The sequence below is a fragment of the Schizophyllum commune genome (assembly GCF_000143185.2).
Source record: "Schizophyllum commune H4-8 unplaced genomic scaffold SCHCOscaffold_9, whole genome shotgun sequence".
Classification (NCBI taxonomy): domain Eukaryota; kingdom Fungi; phylum Basidiomycota; class Agaricomycetes; order Agaricales; family Schizophyllaceae; genus Schizophyllum; species Schizophyllum commune.
In genome coordinates, this window is record NW_026089546.1 from 518965 (window position 1) to 538219 (window position 19255).

Sequence of the window (19255 nt, forward strand, 5' to 3'; positions counted from 1 at the left end):
GGCGATTTCGGACCGTCGATTCCGATAGGCACGGTCACAGTCACTGAGTCACACCCCTCCTCCTCGTTTCTTTCCTGGCAACTTCCAGCTGACATTGAACTGCTTGGCTCGCAGCGACGTTGTCTAAGGCTCTTGAACCCTCAAATTCTCTTTTATTTGAGCTATGGAGCGTATATACGCATACCCTTGTTCATGGACGAGAGCCACAGGACAGTGTTTGATTGTGTTCAGTCCAAGGAAGCATGACATATGTGCTCTAGGTCGCGTGTTACTGCAGCATCCCAACCTCATTCCTGCTCCGTACATTCCACCTTGTCGTCCATGCTCTGTCCGACGATCCGAGCCACGAGTGAGACGATGACGACGCGTTTGACGTGCGCCGTCATGGCCGCCCTCAGCGCGCCCACAGACCCGAATAGACCTCATCCCGAACTTTCATTGCCCGCGACATCGCCCACAGAGAGCAGGAAGGGTACTTACCGCCCTCTCATCAGCGGCCTCATTTCGGCCTCGCTTCGCAAACGTGACAATTGACGGAGAATGATGATGATGATTGGGGTGCGCGGTCCAGGGCGTCCACAGTCCGCCGCGTGGCTGCGTGCGTGCATCCCCTCCGGGCTGATAAGTCGTGCTGACCTCAACCCTTGATCATAACCCCCATCTCGCGCACATCGACAACGCACTGCGCACACCCTATATCTAACGCCACGCACGCTGGACGCGCGTCCCCTCCCTGGACCCGTCCATCCATGAACACTCCCTCAGTGAACACCACTACCTCTCGCAGGCTGCAGAAGCCTCGGCGGCATGCGTCGACGTCAACAAGGAACGGGGCACCGCCGATGTCATCGCGCACAGGCTCTGCCTCGACGTCCGCACGTTATCCGCCCTCAAACCGACACTCGCGCGTGCACACTAGCGGCTCGCACTGGCTCTTCCGCTCTAACCTTCGGCACAGACGCTCCTTCCGTCCATCTGACTTCCAGCGGCGATCGTTCTTCGGGCTTAGCGAAATCCTAGGCGTGGTCGCGAATGTGAGTGTTCTTGACCATCCCATTTTCTGCTGGCGCATATCATACCATCTGCTGTTCCCATCGCACATTCGCATACCTGACCATACTATTCCATCCTGCTCTTGCTTGCAGGAACACCTGCTAACCAATATACCAGCCCGCAGAAACCCTTCGCTCCCTCGCTGAGTCCCGCAAGCTCCTCTCGGATGCAAAGCAAGAGCTGGCCGAGACGCGCGAGCGTCAGCAGCTGCGACCGAAGCACACCTTCTCTCCACTCGCCGGCTTCTTCCCACGCAAGAAGGAGCTGCGCGCGATCGAGCGCACGTTGGGTGGAGAGCCGGCGTTCACGGTGCTCTTTGGGTCGAGTTCGGTGGGGAAGGTGCGCTGCAAGCGACGGTCGGTGGATGCAGTGGCTGATACTGATTGACGATCCGTCCAGACGGCCCTCCTACGTCAGGTCCTAACCGAGGAGAAGTTCAATGTCCTGCACTTCGACCTTCGCATCGCGGGTTTCGCGGACCTTTCAAGTCTATACATCAGCCTCAGCGAGCAGATGGAGCAGTACTTCCTGAACATCTCTACGGATATGGAAGGCTACGAGGAGTTTGAGAAGGAGTCCTGGGCGTTCAAGGTGTGTAATGATTTGTGTGTGATACTGCTATGTACTCACGAAGATTCATAGCACGACCGTGCGGACGTCCAGAAGAGGATCAATGACGCGCCCAATGAGCTCTCCGTCCACCAAATCCGTACTAGCGATATCGCGCGTCTCATGGAGCTGTTCCAGGTGCGCATTCAGACAGTCACCTTCACACCCTAAACTCACTTCATCCTGCAGAGCTCGTTGCTCAAATACTGGCAATTCGAACCTGAGAAGCACAAGAAGGAGAAGCGCGACAAGGGGAAGGGCAAAGCCAGGGAAGAGCCCGACCCGCCTCAGTCCAGTGCCTCCAGCATACGATGGGGTCTGCGACGACGTCGTGCGTCCGAGGATCTTGTTGAAGAGCGCCGATTACAAGAGGAGCAGCATCGAGTTAGTACCGAGACGGACCGCCGAAATGGCGATGACACGAACCGTACGCTCTCTAGTTCGGAAGGCAAGAAGTCGGAGGCACCGAGGAAGAGAATGCCGGTACGTTAGTTGTGTAGCGAGTGAACCGGCGTGCTGACACTATGCTAGGTCGTATTTTTCGATGAAGCACACCGTCTACCTGACTTACTGAGCAACCCCGCGTCCATTGGCACTGCATCCGCCATGCAATGCCTCCTCGACGCCATGCTCGTCCTCACCAAGCAAGACCGCCTCTGTCACGTCGTCTTCGCCACCTCCGACGCCTTCTTCCACACCTGGCTTCGCCGCTATAACGTTCTGCAGCACGCGAAGCTTCTCACCATCGGTGACTGCACGAAGGCGGAGACGCGCGCGTTCTACAACGACCGGCTGCTCCCGCGCGTGCCGCAGCGGCTGCAGGGGAGCTATGGGATGCAATTCGAGAGGCTGTATGATGCGTTTGGCGGACATCTGACGCACTGGGCGGATTATGTGACGGATTATGTGAATGCGGGGGGTGCGCTGGATAGTGAGTGAGGCTGATTCGGGACGGAAGTGGATGCTGATGATGGCTTTCAGTCAAGCAGAGCTCTCACTTCCTGCAGGCACATGCACTCCTCAACTTGCTTGTCATCCATACTGCACAGCGCGACGGCAAGCTTGGTGATGATGAAGGCTCGGATGGCGAAATAACTCCTAACCAGAGCGTAGCGACCTTGCTTCCCAACGGTGGTCGCGCCCCGCCACCCTCGGCCGCGCCACAAGCTCGCGCCCACACACCATCGACGATGCGCACCCTCGCGCCCGTTCAGCCCGACAACGAGGAGGACAGCGCACACCCGTTCACCGCCCTTCAGCTCTTGCGCGTCATGAGCCGTCTGCGCCAGGAGCACGCCCTGCCCTACTTCTCCCTCTGCCGCGAGTATGGCGTCGCCGCCGTCGATGGCATGGTCCGCGCGCGCGTGCTCGACATCCGCTGGACGGACCCCGTCGCGGACGAGGCTGCTCCCGAGCGCACGGGTGTCACGGAGGAGTGGCTCCGCCGGCAGATGGGCCGCAGCAGCGACACCGCGGTCGCGCCCGACGGCAGCGTACATGTACAAGACGGTGTGCCAATGAGCGGGATTGGAATGGGCCCGGAGGACGACGACGACGAGTTGCAGCCGCTGAACGAGCTCGAGGCAGAGCTGGCGCCGGTGGTGGGTCCAAAGTGCGTGCCGATGACACCGATTATGCGCTACGCGATGGCGGAGGTGGTGGCGGAGTACGAGGACACGCAGTCCGTGTCCGACTATGTGTCGCTTTCGGACGTGGATGAGTACTGAGAGCAGGCTGGGCCGCTCACCTTGTTGGATCCGCATTGGGATGGACGCTCACTATCTATTTATCTTATGCAAGGTCAAGGAAGGGAAACTCATTCTTGTAAAGTATTGTTGCAGTATAGAGTAGATACATGGTCCGGTTGTCTTCATATCCGCCTTTGTTGACTGGCCACAAGAGCTCTGCAGCTGCCACCGGCGACAAGCTGCTTGCCTTATCGGCCTCGTCGATCAGATTTCCGTCTAAAGCCGATGCATAATAATTTGGCAATAATGACTCTGACGCGCCGCCGCGCCTTGTTCTTCTCCCCCTCCTCCCCTCCGTTCCCTCGCGCCCCCTCCCCTTCTTTTTCGCCCCACCAGCACCATGTCGAGCACCGCAAAAGACCTGACGGCCGGCACCGTCGGCGGCATCTTCCAAGTGCGCGCAATGTCGTGCGGATCGCGAGTACAGCACTGAAGCGCGTTCGGACCAGGTCCTTGTCGGCCAGCCGTTCGATATCGTCAAAGTGGTGAGCGGTACGCGTGTAAAAAGGTGGGGGGCAGGCTGACCGATGGTTTGTACGCGTAGCGAATGCAAACGTCGCCTGCGGGGACGTACTCGGGCATGATGCATTGTGCAGGGGGTATCTTGAAGAACGAGGGGCCGCTGGCGTTCTACAAGGTGCGTGTCACGCCTCGTGCACTCACTCATATGCTAACTCTGTCTGTAGGGTACCCTGTCACCCTTGCTCGGCATCGGTGTCTGTGTCTCGATCCAGTTCGGTGCTCTGGAGTACACAAAACGCATCTTCCAAGCACAGAACCTTGCTCGCGGTGTCGGCGGACCAGACGGTACTGCCTTCGGCTCTGGGCAACTCTTCACCGCTGGCGTCGTTGCCGGTATCGCCAACGGCATCGTCTCGTGCCCCGTCGAGCACATCCGTATCCGTGCGTCCTATCGACTCCAAGTGCCACCTGCTACTAATACAAATATTTTTCCTTCCTGACGTCTAGGCCTACAAACGCAGTCCGCTACGAATCCCATCTACAAAGGGCCCGGCGACGCGATCTCCAAAATCTTCCGCGAGCACGGCGTGGCGGGCATCTTCAAGGGCCAGGGCGTCACCTTTCTGCGCGAGGCGACTGGCTACGGCATGTACTTCCTCACGTACGAGAAGCTCGTGCAGCGCGAAATGCGCGAGAAGAACATCCGGCGAGACCAAATCAGCCCGCTCAATGCGATCCTGTACGGCGCGCTGGCCGGGTATGCGGTGAGTGGATTGCGCTATGCAATCAGGTGTGTTGAAAGGCAGTTTGGCTGACGAGCGCGTGCGCTGCTTTTGCTAGCTCTGGGCCGTCATATATCCGATTGATATGATCAAGTCGCGGATGCAGACGGACGGGTTCTCGCCAGCGACGGGGCAGAAGTACAAGAGTGCAGTCCACTGCTTGCGCACCGTCTGGCGGACAGAGGGGCTACCGGCGTTTACGCGCGGGCTTATTCCTACACTGATCCGGTACGTGCCCGTGTAGTGAGACTTCTCAAGAGCTTGCTTACGCTTCGATAGTTCGCCCTTCGCAAACGGCGCGACGTTTTTGGGATACGAGCTTGCGACCCGGGCCCTCAGCCAAGTATAGAAGACCTACTATAGACTGTAGAATGTACATACAAAAGGTGCGTTGAAAATGTATCGTTGCAGTCTTCTCTCTCATGTGCCATGACCCCAGGCAGCATAGCACGGGTTTTCGCCCTATACGCGGCAGTACGAGATTCAACCCTACAGTCTCGGTGGTGATATCAGGGGGGATGGGGCACTCCGCGGGAGCGGAGGAGAGGTCACTATACAGTACATATCGTTACTGCTGTGCGTACGATGATGACGAAGGGCTAAAAGGCTAGCGCGCGCTTGATAACGCCCAGAATACTAGTCCGAGTCCATGATTTGAACGTTGCCTGTGCTGCCTCCTGAATTCTGTATGACCAGTTATCAATATGCCTGCATACCTATGCATTTATCAAGGTGTCGCTAGTTGACAAAGAATCAGCTCAAAGCAACAAGCGATGAATAGCCTTCAGTCTGTAAGTATGAGAGAAGTTGAACATACCATACACGTGACCTCCGGGATATGCCGAGACGCATCAATCCATGACTCATCCGCTTCCCTCGCTTGACCTTCGCCTTCATCTTCCGACTCCATCCCAACAGAGTCAGCTCCATGCTGCATTTATGCTGCATGGAATAATGCTGGGCGTAAGGCTCTACGAGTCTCTGGAATGCACTCGAAGAACTTCTCTCTCGTCGCCCCGCAACGAGGAACAATAGACACGACTAGCCTGGTCCTCGCACACCTTCCCCAATTGAATGACCACGACTTCGATGAATCAGAGCGAATCAGATTACGCGTCTTCGCGCCGCACTGCCACAGCGCCTCCGACACTATAGGAACGTGCCGCAAGCGCGGGCTTGTCGCCACATAACTTGCCTCCTTCCCCCACTTAGGCGCCAGTGATGTTGCCTGCGCTGCAAAAGATGAACCCATTCCGTCGCCGTAGACGCACGCAGTCTGATGCAGGGCAGGATCAGGATGTCTATGCGCAGATGTATGGGCATCGCATGCCAACTCCGGCTGACTATGGGCCTCCCTTCGTCATGCATAGCCAGGTGCCTCCTCACGAGCGCATAAGTCCTCGTGAGATGATGGACTTTCAAGATACACGGCAACCCCCAGAGCCTCCACCTCACCACCAAGACCAACTTCAGCACCAGCCTCATCGGTCTCATCATGTTCCTGCACGGCGCCAATTGCCTGAAGATCAGCGCCCTCAACGAGGTCCAGGCGCTACAGACTTGCAAAGGGCTGGTGCGATTACTGGAAGGGCACAGCGACACGAGAGAGCGAGCAGTCGCGATCGTGTGGTATTCCCGCCTGAGATGGCCTCAATACCTTTCCCCACTGGTCCGACTCTGAGAGAGCGACGACCTGGGACTCCAGCTGCAAGAGCTCGGCCTCTCCAACATCACGCTGCAGCAGCTCCTGAGCCAGGCCCCTCGCGCGGCCGCTTGTACCAAGAGCACCAGCCGCGGCACAATACCCAAGCTCGTCGTGACGGGTCGGCGCCGCCTGATTCAAATCCCTCTCGCGGCCGTTTTCCTCTTCAGCAACGCCCACATCATACTCAAAGGCACCGTGATTTGCCAGCGCCATCGCCTTTGCCACAGCCCATCCAGGCACCTGCACCGCGGCCGGCTGCTACTCCCGCCCCCTTACCCTTGCAAGCGCCAGACTTGCAGGGGGAACCCGAGCTAAGCAGCACGACTGACAGCGTCAGCCCAGCCCCTCCCGAGCCGCCACCTCCGCGCCACAAACGGTCGGTCTCTGCCCCTCACTATAGCTATGCTCATGCAGGGAACACGCCGCCGTCGGTGCAGCAGCAGATATACCACATCGCCACGCCTCGGCAGGACTATACCTCGTCGCCGAGACGCGTGCGCGATGACGAGGGACTGGTATGGCTGGCTTTGCTGCTCGGGGAGAGGAAGCAATCGACTTACCTCAAGCCACACAAAGGGCGACCTCCTACCCTTCGGACTGGCGCGATTCGGGCCGACCTCTTGCGGGACGGTGAGTGCGGAATTCTTGAGCCGTTACAGTATTTGAACGTGCTGAATTTCTATAGTGGTCGCATTGTGCAAGAAGCTAAGTGGCCGGATAGGCTACGCCTATACGCCTCCTAGCAACGATCGAGCGGGGCAAGACGAGGAAACAACGGCCACATATGCCCTCGCTAAAGAATGTGCTATTGAGCCCATGAATGATCCGGACTTGTTTGATAAAGGTGGGTTCGTCTGAAATCAAGGAAACCCCTCTTTTCTCTTAACTTGCTTCAGCTTTTTATTGTATTGTAGCACTAGCCGTCGTGCGTTACCTCAACGCTCAACTGACTGAATATCATTGGAACGCATTCAAGTCGGCGGCTCCCCAGGCTAAAACGGAAAATGCCATATTCTTCATGCGCCTTGCCATCGAATGCTCACCCGCTGGCGAGCATATGAGCATGGATGGAAATTTTGAGGAACTTCTTATTAAAGGCAAGCTACCTACACTTGACTGCCCATGAACGCCTTTCCTAATGCTTTCCCCTGCCAAATTCTAGCTTGTGACGCAATCCTTCTTCGAAACCAGCACGGGCGATCCAAGACAGGAATAGAGCGCGAGTGTGGGAGGCTGCACAGGAAGTACCCTGGCGATAACAAACTTCTGGAAGAGACGCTCGTGCAATTCGGCTACACCAGGGTGATCGCCGTAACGCACTCTCACCAATACAAGGAATTGTGGCCAAAATGCATTGTACTTGGTAGGCTCCTCCTATTCTGTGCATTTTCAGCACTAACACTTCTGCCAGCGACCTACGGCTTTGTACGCAGCCTTGGGAGGCAAACGGCGCGGTAGGAAGGCCATGAAGACGCGGGTGATAGCCGGCCTGACCGTCGTCTGCTTTCGGATTGCCGAGGGACGCGGGCCTCCCCTCATTTTATTTACCGCGTGCTGGGAGCTTTGAGGCACAAGCGCCGCACCCCCCTTAGCGATACATTGACAAGGAAGGGAGTGTATGCAGGCTTCGGCTGGCGCGGCTATCGTTCGTGGCTTCATAGAAAGGCGTAGAACGAGGACTGTATGACGATTATGTATGTGTTCGCGAGGTAGATAGATGACTATGCATTATGTACGCTTGACATGACAACCCGGGTGCAGTAGAGGGGAAAGAAAGAGGAGAAAGCGGAACATACGGACGACCGAGGTGACAGGAAAGGCCCTCTAGATATGGAAGTACTTCTCGAGTTGCTGAAGCATGCGATCGTCGCTCTCGTCGCGCTTCTGGTAGTGCTCGACCACGGGCATGTCCTGGACGTCTGGAAGGATCGCGCCCGATTCGCCAAAGCAGGACGACGACTTGAGAGGCGGAAGCGGGATGTAGAACGTCGGTCGCGCCGTCGTGCCACCGACGTTGACGCCCTGGCTGCCGAACAGCGGTTGCCATTGAGATGGCGGGACGTCGCCTCGCATGCGCTCCGGAAGCGCATCGTCTGCATCGGACCCAGGGCTGGACGACGACGACGACGAGCAGGATGACAGTGGGCGCAGCCCGGGCGGCTGATGGTACGCGGGAGGCTGGGAAAGAGGAGACTCTCCGGGATGTGTGCCCATTGAGAGCGTGAGTGTGCGGCGTTGCGGCGTGACCCGCGAGGGGCCTTCGAGCTCGCGTCGCGTGAACATGGATTCCTCCCTCTCCCATGCTGGCGTCATCGGCGCGAGAGGAGGTAAATAGCCAGCCGGTCGCCGGGGCGTCGTCTGGATGGGCAGGAAAAGGCCGGGAGGCGAGCTCATCGGCGCGTCCGTTGCGATCGCGTCGATGCTGGGCCGGGTGTGCGACAGCAATACCGGTCCCGCGAAGCCCTGCTCGCCATTCAAAGGCCCGTCCTCGGATCCGGGCAGCGTACGCCTCCGCTCCCTGCGTTGGCGGTCAGTCGCGCGTCGGACGTTGCGCTTGGGGATACAGAGCAGGTCGATGTCGGCCGGTGGGTGCGCCAAGCTCGGGTGCGTGTCCTGGAAGACCTTGCGGATATGGACAAGCCCATGATTATGCGCGTCGTCCCTTGCGGCGTACCAGACGAGGTGCAGTTCGCGTGGGACAGCCCCGGGTTGCGGGGTTACCGTTGCAGCGTAGGTACGCTTGAGGAGGTAGTAGCTGATATACGATGAGCCGAGAAGGTGGGTGGAGGGAAGAAGACGTACTGTCGCTCGCCAGACTCGACCGCGGGTAGCTGCCGCGCTTTTTCGTCGTAGTATAGAAAATAGTCTTTGTTCTTGGATGGGTTCCAGCTTACGCCTGCCATCGCCAATAAGAAAAAATTGAGTGACGGTCATCCCACTCACCATCAGTCCAACGCTCGATGCCATTCTGCCAGATGGGTCAAACTCAAAAATTGGGAGAAGTGACGAAGACCATACGCACAGGCTCCGCAACTGCAGACTTGGGCTCGAAGACATAGACGTCCCCCGCGCGAACGGCTCGTCTACCATAGTCGTCCAGGCGGCGATGAATGATGGGCAACATCCCCATGCAGACAGCATAGAGCACGGTTTTTGCGTCTCTTTCATCCCTGCCGACGCCGACTCAGCGCTATCCCGGCACGCACCCGAACTACCCACTTCAGAAAGACGCCCCTGCACGTCGCGGGCGGCGGCTGCGCTGGGAGGCGGACTTGCTGAGCCATGGCCATGGGGGAAGGAGAGGAGTTGTGTGTGTGCGCACGATGGCGATGCGCCACCCCACTCACGGTCACGGTCTATATGTAGCAGTGATTTGTTCACTCAACCCACGCCCCCGGATCGTGATCTGGCTGTCAACCGCGTTAAAATGTGCATTACGCGAGTTAGGCTCGTACCGAGCGCGGGGCGCCCCGGTTCCCCGGCAGGAGGCGCGCGCCGATGACAGGTCGTCGCGCAGGAGACGACGATGGGCAGCTGGCAGGCGCACACATCGTGCTGCAGGTATGTTTGCGGTAGGCGCGCCCCCCGGTGACGGCGGTGGGCGTGGGGCTGGTTATGTACAAGGGCAGCGCCGCCAACACACTTCTGGGAGAGAGCGGCGGAACCCAGGGGGGAGTACGCTCGCGCTGGAAGGAGAGAGCGTGGCTACCTGACCGATATCTGTATAGTCAAGCGTATTCATGACGGGGCCCAGTCGAGCAGAGAGCTGCGCCACCCGGGCGCTCAATGCGCGGAGCAACGTCGGTTCGAATGTAGTTATTAGGGTGCGGGGGTGTTCTTGCCGTCATGAAGATTCGCTGAATGCGCGAAGCTGCTCAGTACACGATAGAAGCCGAGATGCAGGTCGCACTCCCAACGGTTCCCGGGTTGCCAGAGCACATGGGTGACAAGCATCCGTACACGGGTACAGCATGTAGAATAGGCGCGCTGCGCACATAGCAGATATAGCGCGATAGAGTTGATTGATTGACTTTCACTGTAAGCTGCTTTGCGTTAGAAGGGGTTAAGCCTGTCAACAGCTCGGTACACACCGGACAGGGATCGCTGCGTAGAAGGACATAGATGCTCACATTACACGCAGGAACATCCACCACCCATTCCTGTGCGCGAAGCGACTAGTTCGTATGCGGAGAATACCTGCTTACCTCGCAACTGGCGCTGAACAGAGGTGATGCAGCGCTCTTCTCGAATCAGTGAGGTATTGCAAAGACCTGTCATTTCTGAGCCAAATCTCGTACATTGCGATGTAAGGGTCCTGGGCAGGGTGCTGGTATCAAGATGCAGACTTGCGTACAGCAACTAATCCCTCTTCGCATTCACCACACCGCCCATCAACACACTCGGGAGTTCGACATCGCCAACGCTGTAAAGCAAGGAGATGGAACCCGCGGCAAGCAGAATGATTGCGACGGTTGTTCCAGCCAGGAGGACAAATTGGCTGGAGAGCGGTCAGCAAGCTGCGAATTATTGACACAGCCAAACGCGCACCTGCTAACATCCTTGCGCTCGCAGCTATCGCCAGCCCAGTACTCCGTCTTCGTCTGCAAACCCTCGCCAGTCTTGGTCGCCGCGCAAGCGCATACGAAGCAAGTGCGGCCTGTCTTGCTCGCCTGGACGCATGAGCCGTGGCCAGAGCACGAGTCCGTGCTGTTCGAGCAGACGTCCGCGTCCTCGAAGCAGGTCGACACGGACCCGATAGGAGACTGCGGGGGCGGGCGGGTCGGAGGGAAGGGGGACTGCGACTCTTGTGGGGATGGCGCGCGCTTCAGGTTCGAGGCGCCGCCGCGGGGGAAGCTGATGACAGCAATGCGGTGGTTGCCTGCAAGAAGGTCGCGGATCTGCGCGACAGCGGCGGCGTACTCGGCGCTGTCCTTGCCGTGGGCGTGACGAATGTCGCGGAGCGTGGTGCACTCCATAGCAGCGAAGAAGTTCTCGCCAGCAGCGCTTGCAGACTTCGTGAACTCTACGAGGGAGTTGAGGCCGTCCTTGGTCCAGGATGGGAGGTCTGAGCCGTCGAAGACGCTGGAGAATGCATGCCGGGCGCGGTTCAGGTAGGTGGAGATAACAGAGTAGAGGGAGTCGACTGGAGGTGCTGGTATCCGGAATGAGGGTTTCGCGTCAGACATGACAGCTGCAGCGCGTGTTAGGATAGTCAGCGATGCACAGCATTTAACACGCACCAGCAGCATCCTCCTCTTCCATAGTCAGCAGCAAAGCATTCTGCTCTCCCTCTCCAATAAAGTCCTGGGTCCGCAGGACCTCGTCGCGCACGGGCTCGAAAGACTCCAGGTTAAAGTGCCGAGACAGGACTGCGCTGGCATCGTCCGGCGACAGCGATGAGCGCTTCACCAGCGGCGCCGGATATAGATATACATCGAGAGCGCTCGCGACGTTCAGGCCGGCGAGAACGACGGCGACGGCACTCCAGCGCATAACGAGTTAACAATGGAAGGACGGAGGAGGCTTGTTTGTCGGTGCTTGCCGAGGTGACGCGCCTGCAGATTTCCGTACTTCCAGAAGTGGCAAAGGCGTACGGCCCGACCGTTGACTCACGAGGGTCCGGCGCCGGCGCCGATGCCGCTTAGGGGCCCGGCGCCAATAAATGAGGACAATCGCGCCGCGGTACGCGTTCCTTGTCTCGGACGCTCACCATCACCAAAGTCAGCACCGATGCGAGCCATAGCGCGAACGACAGAACGGATCTTCAACCCATTTCAGTGGTAATGCTTTCTGTCTCGCCGCTCTGGCTCGTTCTCCGTGAGCTGAGGCACCCGTAGCTCGATAGTATGCCTCCATCCCAGCCGCTTTTACAGACGAACGCCGGTGTTGCCGCCAGAGATATGGCTTGAGATCTTTCAGTTCGCTACCTACGTGCACCATGAAGCGACCATAGAGCCTATGGATCCCTTCACGCTGAAGAACATCACGCACAACATCATGGGCGAGAACTCGTCTACGTCCTCCTTGCGGATGCGATGCACCCTACCTCTCGTCTGCAAGGAATGGCACCAGCTCTCCCTCCGCCTTCTGTATCGTCACATCGTCGTCCGCAGCCCGGCGAGGGCACGTCAGATCCTGCGCGCCTTGGAAGCCCATCCAGCGCAGGTCGACATGCGCCCGATCAAGCCCAGCTCAACGTCCTACTACGGGCAGTGGACGCGGCACATCGAGATATACACTCACGCGCGCGGATCGTCATCCATGTCCTTCCTGCAGGACCTCGCCCGCATCTTCCTTTGCTGCCCCAACGTCAGGATGCTAAGCGCCCACTGGATGCACTCGCCACCCAAACCGTTCCTCGACTGCATCGCGCGTGTATATGGGAGCACGCTGGAGGGCATCTACTGGAAGGAGTCGCTGCCGATGTGGCTTGCGTTTGCCGAGCAGTTGGACCATTGGCCATCGTCACCTGCATTCCTAGGCTCCTTCCAGAACCTCCGTGTCCTCGACCTGCGCCATTTCCGCGGGCAGGATCCTGATCGGTTGCTCCCTGCACAACAGGCGACTATCAAGCCCACCCTCCCCTGCGTCACCTCCCTCGTCCTATCCACCGAAGCGCGAAGCCTGGCGGCCGCGCAGAAGATCACGCTTCCCGCCCTCAGCCGTCTCACACTCTACACCGCCCCCAATGCGACCCAAATCGACGATGCCGTCATCGATCGCTTCCTCCAAGCGCACGGTGCCAGCATCACCGTCGTCGACCTCCCCACACCCTCTCGCGACGCCGAGCCCGAGCCCGCACCTATCATCGGGCGGCGCGCGCCCACCGTCTACGTCAAACCGGACCTCTTCCTCAAACCAGACCGCTGCCCATTGCTCGATACCCTCGTCTTCGCCGCCGGTGCTCCTGAGCTCGAGGCGTACGGGCACTCCGCCTTACGGCGCGTCGGCATCCGCGGCGTCCGCGCGGACTCGCTCTACCCAAGCAAGGCGCATCGCGTGAAGACGCACCTGCAGGGCCTGACGCGCGCGCTGTACCCGCGGCTGGAGGTCGTGCGGACGGTCGGGTTCCTGGTGGAGGCGGACGTGGACTCGCTCATCAAGGATATCTTCATCTGGTGGACGGAGAAGTTCGAGAAGGACGGGGTGGACTTCCAGGACGGGGAGGGCGTCGTGTGGCTCTACACGGACCCTGTCGTGGAAGAGGGCGCGGAGGCGGGAGCGGCTGACGCGCCGAAGGGCGATGCGCAGAAGGTCGACGCGCAGAAGGTTGACGCGTCGAAGTAGGCGCTGTTGCTGGAAGCAATATGTGAGTCGCCTGGGCTGGGTCCCTGTTCTTCGCTTTCTTATGCTTTCGATTGTTTAGTTTTTTCCTTGAACTAGTAAGTAGCTCTCCGTTATCGGCAGTTGTCACTCTTTGTCTCGTTCATTCTGTCTATCGAATCGTTTCCTTATCGAATCGCTTTTCCCTGTCTCGTGGACCGTATTTCTTCTTCTCCTTTTGCAAGGACCTTGCACTCTGTATCGCTAAGCTGGTTCCGTATGGTACACTCCTTATTATTCACATTCATACAGGCTTTACGCGTCTGATGTAGACTATCCCTTCTGGATACCCACCTTTCCCTGCAGTCGCTTTATTAGAAAGCCTTGCGGGATCCTTATGATGTCGTTACCTCAACCAAAGAAACTCGAAATTGATTTGATGCAAAGCCTGCTGTGCTCACGAGCAAAACAACGATTCGAGCGGTAGCTGTGGGTCCACATCCGTGACATACACGTGACTGATTCCTGACGTGTACGGTCACGCCGTCGCCAGCTTGCAAGTTCAACCTAAACGCCCACGTTACTTATTCGCGCACGGGATACTGGTCTGCTTAGTCGTGTTAATTTGCGTGCGGAGAGAGAGAGGGAACGTGAAAGACTACCTATCGCTCCTTTGCATGTCATGAGCCACACTGTCTTTGTCCGGTCGTCTGCCTGCCATCACGACGGTATTTACCTCTGATAACTTTCAAGGTATGCGTGATGGTTTCAAACGATATTCGGGAGGGATGTTTGCTGACAATTTAGGTTTAGCTTGCTATCATGTTGTCAATCGACATTGAACAGACCTTCCAGGCGTCAAGAGGGATAGACGAGAAAGGCTTGCAGCGCGTACGCGCGGAGGTCCTCGCTACCGACTCGGTCTCGCTTCCAGACCTCATCTCCGAGTCATGGAAGGAGCTTGCGAATCTGCAGACGCGGCTTATCAATGCTTCACGCAAGGTCTATCTCGCCAAAGCCGCCCTCGAACCAGTGCACTCGTTACCTGACGACTTGCTGGTGTACATCTTCGAGTTGGTCTGCCAGGATGCTGCACGTTACGACTATAAATATGACACGCTGCTGAGCTGGCAGCGGTTCCAGGAGCGCCCGTCGCCCGTCGTCGACCTCTCGCACGTGTGCTGTCGGTGGCGCCGAGCAGCGCTTCAGGCGCGGACATTGTGGTCTAACATCCTCCTCGACCACACCGAACCGCTCCCCTGCGAGCGCCTCGCCACCTACCTCGCCCGCTCTGGATCAGCACCCCTCCGCCTCACGGCCACCATCGCCGACTCCCACTACGACGACCCGCGCGACCCGCCGTACGCCGCGTCCTTCGCGCAGTATCTCGAGGCCGCAACCTCTGGGCACGCCGAGCGCGTCGAGGAGCTGCACATCCGCGTCTTCGACCGCCTGCGGCCCGTGTTCCCGCGTGTGCGCACGCCCGCGTTGCGCTACCTGCGCCTCGCCGTCGAGCAGAACAAGCACGTGCTCGGGTACCAGATCGAGGAGTACTGGCGTGGGCGCGGGGCGGAGCAGGGCCCGCTGCTGCTGGATGCGCCGCAGCTCGAGACGCTCGTGCTGCAGGGAACGGGCCCGGGCTCGTTCTTCCCTTATGTGGAGAACATGGGCGGTGTGGGCGTGCCGTGGGCGACGCTCACGAGCTTGCGAATGTATGGGGTGTTCTGCACGACGAGGAGCGCTGTCAAGGCGCTTCGGGCGTGTGGGGCGCTGCGCGAGTGCGTCCTTGCGATAGACGACACAGTCGACGCTGTGCATGGCGGATTCCCGACTGCACCAGAATGGAGCAGCTCGACGGAGGTGATTGTGCTCTCCGAGATGCGCACACTGTCTATATTGTGGCAGGCGACTCTTTTGGAGGACCTGCTGGGGCGTCTGCGCTGCTTGCACCTCGAGGAACTCACGCTCAAGATTGATGTTCACGAGCTGCAGCAAAACAACGACTCGTACTTGCCAAAGTTCGACAAGTCATTGCTGCAGTTCGTCCACAGCTCGGACTTGCGCCGCTTGCGGATGCTTCGCTTAGAAGGCTTCGGATTTCCTGGCGACAAGGAGCATCCAGTAGTCGCAGGCTCAGATCGTACCATGCTGTCCTGCAGCGTAGTTCTGCGCAGCTTGTCCGGTTTGGAGAAGCTCTATCTGTCATGCAGGTACGACGACGGCCTCCTCGATGCCCTCGCCGAGACGACGAACGACGGCCAGCCTTTACTCTGCCCCAATCTCCATCGACTCGAACTCGAGTTCCCCTACCAACCAGCATCAGAGGACCTGTACGCGAGGCATCTGTCTATGGCGTCGAGACGCTGGGCAACACCGCCGAAGCGTAAAATAGACCTCTGCATTATGGTCCGCGACGTTGGAGAGGGGCAACCGAGCTGGAGGGAGATCGTCATGCGGAAGAACGTATCTATCTTGTTGGCCAGTTTGAAGACGATACCCAACCTTGACTTGTTTGTACCCGAGGATGAAGTTAGTACAAGGGGTGGTTTCTTATCCTACACACTCAGTAATATCTTGTTCATGTCGTAAAGTATACCCATGGATCCACTCCGTATTTGGTCCTTTCACAACGGAGTTCTAGAAATGCACATCGTCAGAAGCGGGTGACTCATCTTTCCGTTTTCGGTAGTCCTTGTTCGCACGCACCTCTTCCTCCTCCCACGTACCAATTTGTACTTCGCTAGGCAAATACCTTTCACATCCTCATGGGTCTCAACCGAACATCGCAATGCGCCGATTCTCTGTATGTTTCATGTAGCCTTGTGAGGCCGAAGACGTTACAACTCGCCGGATAACGACGACATCTTGTGCTATATCAGATGGCTCTTGCGATGCTTTCCCCTGGCACACCGACTCTGCGATAACCCTTGACTCATGAGCTGCTGCTGAGCAGACCATCTCGCACACGACCACCGCGTCGCAGTATCGTAACAGAGTGGGTCTCAGCTACCGCAGTCTCTCTGATTACCGCCTAGTGAATATCCTCACCCCTCGCATCAGCGCCCTCGCGCCGCCAATCGCGGAAGATGGTCCTCGGAACGACCTCCAGCTCCGTCTTCATGATTTGCGTTAGGCACGATGTTGAAATCTCTGCACCCTCTCCACATGGTCGACGGCCCACCTACCCTGTAACGCTGATCTCGCTCAGATACCAGCGGGGTAAACCCGACAGCGGTGCACTCAATAGCAGCCCAGACGCGTACAGCTTGCCCTCTACTCCCATACTCGCCCTTCACGATGAGTACTGCTACGATAGACGCGCTGGCGCCGTGGAACGATGGGCGTTACTTTGGTGTGTTCCTTTGCACTCTTCGATGGGTTACTGCTGATCACCTGCGCAGCTCAGATCCAGAAAGCGAAGCCTCTGCCCTCGCCTGAAGAGTGTGCGGGTAAGCCATTGCAGGAGGTCGTGAAGCTCGTTGCGTCGCGCCTACTTGGTGATTCGTACGAGCTGAAGGAGGTCCCGGCCGATCTCAAGAGCGAGCCCGGCTTTGAAGTGTACGATACCCTGACTGCAGTGCGTGCGCAGGCTTCCTCCTTTCGTCCTGAAGCTGATGTTGATGCGGAGTAGATCCTCCCTGTACTTTCTGAACAGTCGGCCTGGCAATGGAAGAGGCCAGCACGCTCACTCGCGTCGATGCTGGAGAGCGCAAAGTACCCCGTCAGAGTGCAAACCAGCCACTTAATCGTGCGTGAGGCTCGGATCCTCAACTTAAATCAGCCTGACCTCTGTCGCAGTTCTGGTGGGCGCGTCTCGGCGGCCTCAACGGCGTGCCTAAACTCGGGCACGCAAAGGAGACCCGCACGATGTGGGTCCGTGACGGATCCAACACCGAGCTATCCTGGCAAATCCCAGCGAACACCGACCCAAATGAGGCTGAAAATCGGCGTGTACGCTTCGCGATCGATCCCTTTCACCCTGAGACCGGCCTGCGTCTTGCTGGCGGGGGTATTATCGACTGGCTCTGGGGCGAAGGCGGGATGGGGCTGATCGATCACGAGGGTACGAAGGAGTGGAAGGATAAGATGGAGAAGTGGCTTTTCCCTAACCTGCCGAGTTCGACGACGCCCGTACCTGGGTGCCATTACGCGGTTGGTAAGTGTGAAACTTATATATCATTCCGAAGCATCGACTGACGCCTGAGCGCTCGTAGCCCTTGATCTGGAGCCGGATGGCCTGATTGGCTTGAAGCAGTACTACCTCCCGCCTCGTCCACGGGGCGCGCATGCAAGCTACGAAGACGCCAATGGCATCCAGGTCACCATGACCAACCACCAGGGTGACCTCGAGCCCCTGCGGCCACTGCTCAAGGAACTCAACCCCGCCCTGGAGGCGCCCTTCGACGTGATGCGCGACTATGTCAATGGCCCCGGCGAGCCGTCCAAGCTCAAGTTCCTCGTCGTTGCGTGCGATCTCGTTCCCGATAACAAGAACAGGCTAAAGGTATAGGTCTGATTCAGATTTACACACACACTCAATCGCTGACCTGAAAGCAAGATCTACTACTTCCCACTTGCTCAACACACCTTCAAGGACGTCTTGCGGGATATGACGCTCGATGGCAAGCTCAACGGGCCCGTCATTGATGAGGCCATGGACAAGCTCCGGCTCTTCTACAAGTGCCTCTTTCCCAACAACTCCGACGACGACCTCCTCCAGCCGCTCGACGGCGGCGTCGGCGGCCTCTCCTACTACTACGAGCTCATCCCTGGGCACCCGCTCCCCTGTCCCAAGGTCTACTTCGACATGTCGAACTACGGCGAGAATGACCTGCAGACGACGCAGGCCGTTGAGGCGTTCTTTGCCGCCGTAGGGAAGCCGAACGCACAGCCTGGGTGGTACTCGGAGAGTATGCAGCGTGCCTTGTGAGTACTGCTTGGAAGGGGTATACGAGATAGATCCGCTGATGAAGGACCTAGCTCTCATCGCCCGCTCGGCAAGCGTGCGGGTATCCAGACGGGTGTTACCTTCGGGTTGAAGCCATCCGGGAAGTGGCAGATCACTGGCTAGTGCGTACCTCACCCATCTCATAAGAGATAGCTCGCTGATTGGCCTTTGTATTGCTAGTATGTCGACCGAGGTCTTCGCTGAAGAGCGAGGGGAGGGTGGTCCGCCGCAGGACGAGCTCATCAAGGAGTTCTACGACATCTACGTCGGTTGAACGTCGTTGTACATCGGTAGGTAAGATAGAGAAGGATATCCGTATCATTATAGGGTGTGTGAATATCAAGATGGATGGACAGATCCCTTCCCCTTCGCGATTCGCCTCTTGATCTCTGGTGAGCCTCCTTCGTCGGACGACTCGGCCGTCCCCAACCTCATGAACGGTGATTCGGCGAGTGCAGCTCCCTTCTGCGTAATCTCCGTGCTGATGATCACTTTTATAGACCTGGGACAGTCGTCAGACGTTCTATGGAGGCGGTGATCTCCTCTTTAGTAGGATGCGAATCAACCGGAGTCGCAAATCACCCGCGACTGCCGCCTACCTGCAACTCCTGCCGCTGGTTCTGCAACACGGCTGCAGTGCTTGCCCGCCTACTTTGCAACACCTGCCGCCTACTCTGCAACATGC

General features: G+C 58.1%; 8 protein-coding genes across 8 annotated transcripts; 6 read left to right on the forward strand and 2 right to left on the reverse strand.

Annotated features, from left to right (window-relative positions):
* Positions 1-602: 602 nt before the first annotated feature.
* Positions 603-3640, forward strand: SCHCODRAFT_02359934 (uncharacterized protein). The gene is made up of 7 exons (XM_003029186.3): positions 603-1034; positions 1171-1392; positions 1453-1644; positions 1696-1800; positions 1852-2145; positions 2194-2593; positions 2644-3640. Exons 1-7 carry the CDS (start codon positions 750-752, stop codon positions 3387-3389), a joined length of 2244 nt encoding a protein of 747 aa, XP_003029232.1. The 5' UTR covers positions 603-749; the 3' UTR covers positions 3390-3640.
* A 44-nt stretch (positions 3641-3684) lies between these two features.
* On the forward strand, positions 3685-5377 carry SCHCODRAFT_02633596 (mitochondrial carrier). Its single transcript, XM_003029187.2, has 8 exons — positions 3685-3804; positions 3860-3895; positions 3955-4047; positions 4097-4313; positions 4380-4636; positions 4713-4882; positions 4934-5040; positions 5094-5377. The coding sequence occupies exons 1-7, from the start codon at positions 3751-3753 to the stop codon at positions 5001-5003; spliced, it is 897 nt and encodes a 298-aa protein (XP_003029233.1). The 5' UTR covers positions 3685-3750; the 3' UTR covers positions 5004-5040; positions 5094-5377.
* Positions 5378-5896: 519 nt separating this feature from the next.
* SCHCODRAFT_02510880 (uncharacterized protein) lies at positions 5897-7485 on the forward strand (the record flags this gene model as incomplete). Its single annotated transcript, XM_050343244.1, has 3 exons — positions 5897-6989; positions 7045-7203; positions 7256-7485. The coding sequence occupies 3 exons, from the start codon at positions 5897-5899 to the stop codon at positions 7483-7485; spliced, it is 1482 nt and encodes a 493-aa protein (XP_050198734.1).
* A 698-nt stretch (positions 7486-8183) lies between these two features.
* Positions 8184-9649, reverse strand: SCHCODRAFT_02703564 (uncharacterized protein; the record flags this gene model as incomplete). The annotated part of the gene is made up of 5 exons (XM_050346976.1): positions 8184-9114; positions 9162-9255; positions 9303-9327; positions 9382-9529; positions 9579-9649. 5 exons carry the CDS (start codon positions 9647-9649, stop codon positions 8184-8186), a joined length of 1269 nt encoding a protein of 422 aa, XP_050198735.1.
* A 964-nt stretch (positions 9650-10613) lies between these two features.
* On the reverse strand, positions 10614-11876 carry SCHCODRAFT_02633604 (uncharacterized protein). Its single transcript, XM_003029591.2, has 3 exons — positions 11600-11876; positions 10908-11550; positions 10614-10857 (listed from the first exon to the last, which is right to left on the reverse strand). Exons 1-3 carry the CDS (start codon positions 11850-11852, stop codon positions 10719-10721), a joined length of 1035 nt encoding a protein of 344 aa, XP_003029637.1. The 5' UTR covers positions 11853-11876; the 3' UTR covers positions 10614-10718.
* A 178-nt stretch (positions 11877-12054) lies between these two features.
* SCHCODRAFT_02633605 (uncharacterized protein) lies at positions 12055-14084 on the forward strand. The gene is made up of 3 exons (XM_003029189.2): positions 12055-12139; positions 12197-13668; positions 13726-14084. The coding sequence occupies exon 2, from the start codon at positions 12318-12320 to the stop codon at positions 13644-13646; it is 1329 nt and encodes a 442-aa protein (XP_003029235.2). The 5' UTR covers positions 12055-12139; positions 12197-12317; the 3' UTR covers positions 13647-13668; positions 13726-14084.
* Positions 14085-14224: 140 nt separating this feature from the next.
* On the forward strand, positions 14225-16358 carry SCHCODRAFT_02633610 (uncharacterized protein). The gene is made up of 2 exons (XM_003029190.3): positions 14225-14375; positions 14436-16358. The coding sequence occupies exon 2, from the start codon at positions 14445-14447 to the stop codon at positions 16209-16211; it is 1767 nt and encodes a 588-aa protein (XP_003029236.1). The 5' UTR covers positions 14225-14375; positions 14436-14444; the 3' UTR covers positions 16212-16358.
* Positions 16359-16588: 230 nt separating this feature from the next.
* Positions 16589-18929, forward strand: SCHCODRAFT_02633611 (aromatic prenyltransferase). Its single transcript, XM_003029191.2, has 8 exons — positions 16589-16974; positions 17024-17199; positions 17254-17370; positions 17421-17778; positions 17837-18126; positions 18181-18548; positions 18603-18692; positions 18751-18929. Exons 1-8 carry the CDS (start codon positions 16920-16922, stop codon positions 18842-18844), a joined length of 1548 nt encoding a protein of 515 aa, XP_003029237.2. The 5' UTR covers positions 16589-16919; the 3' UTR covers positions 18845-18929.
* The last annotated feature ends 326 nt before the right edge of the window (positions 18930-19255 follow it).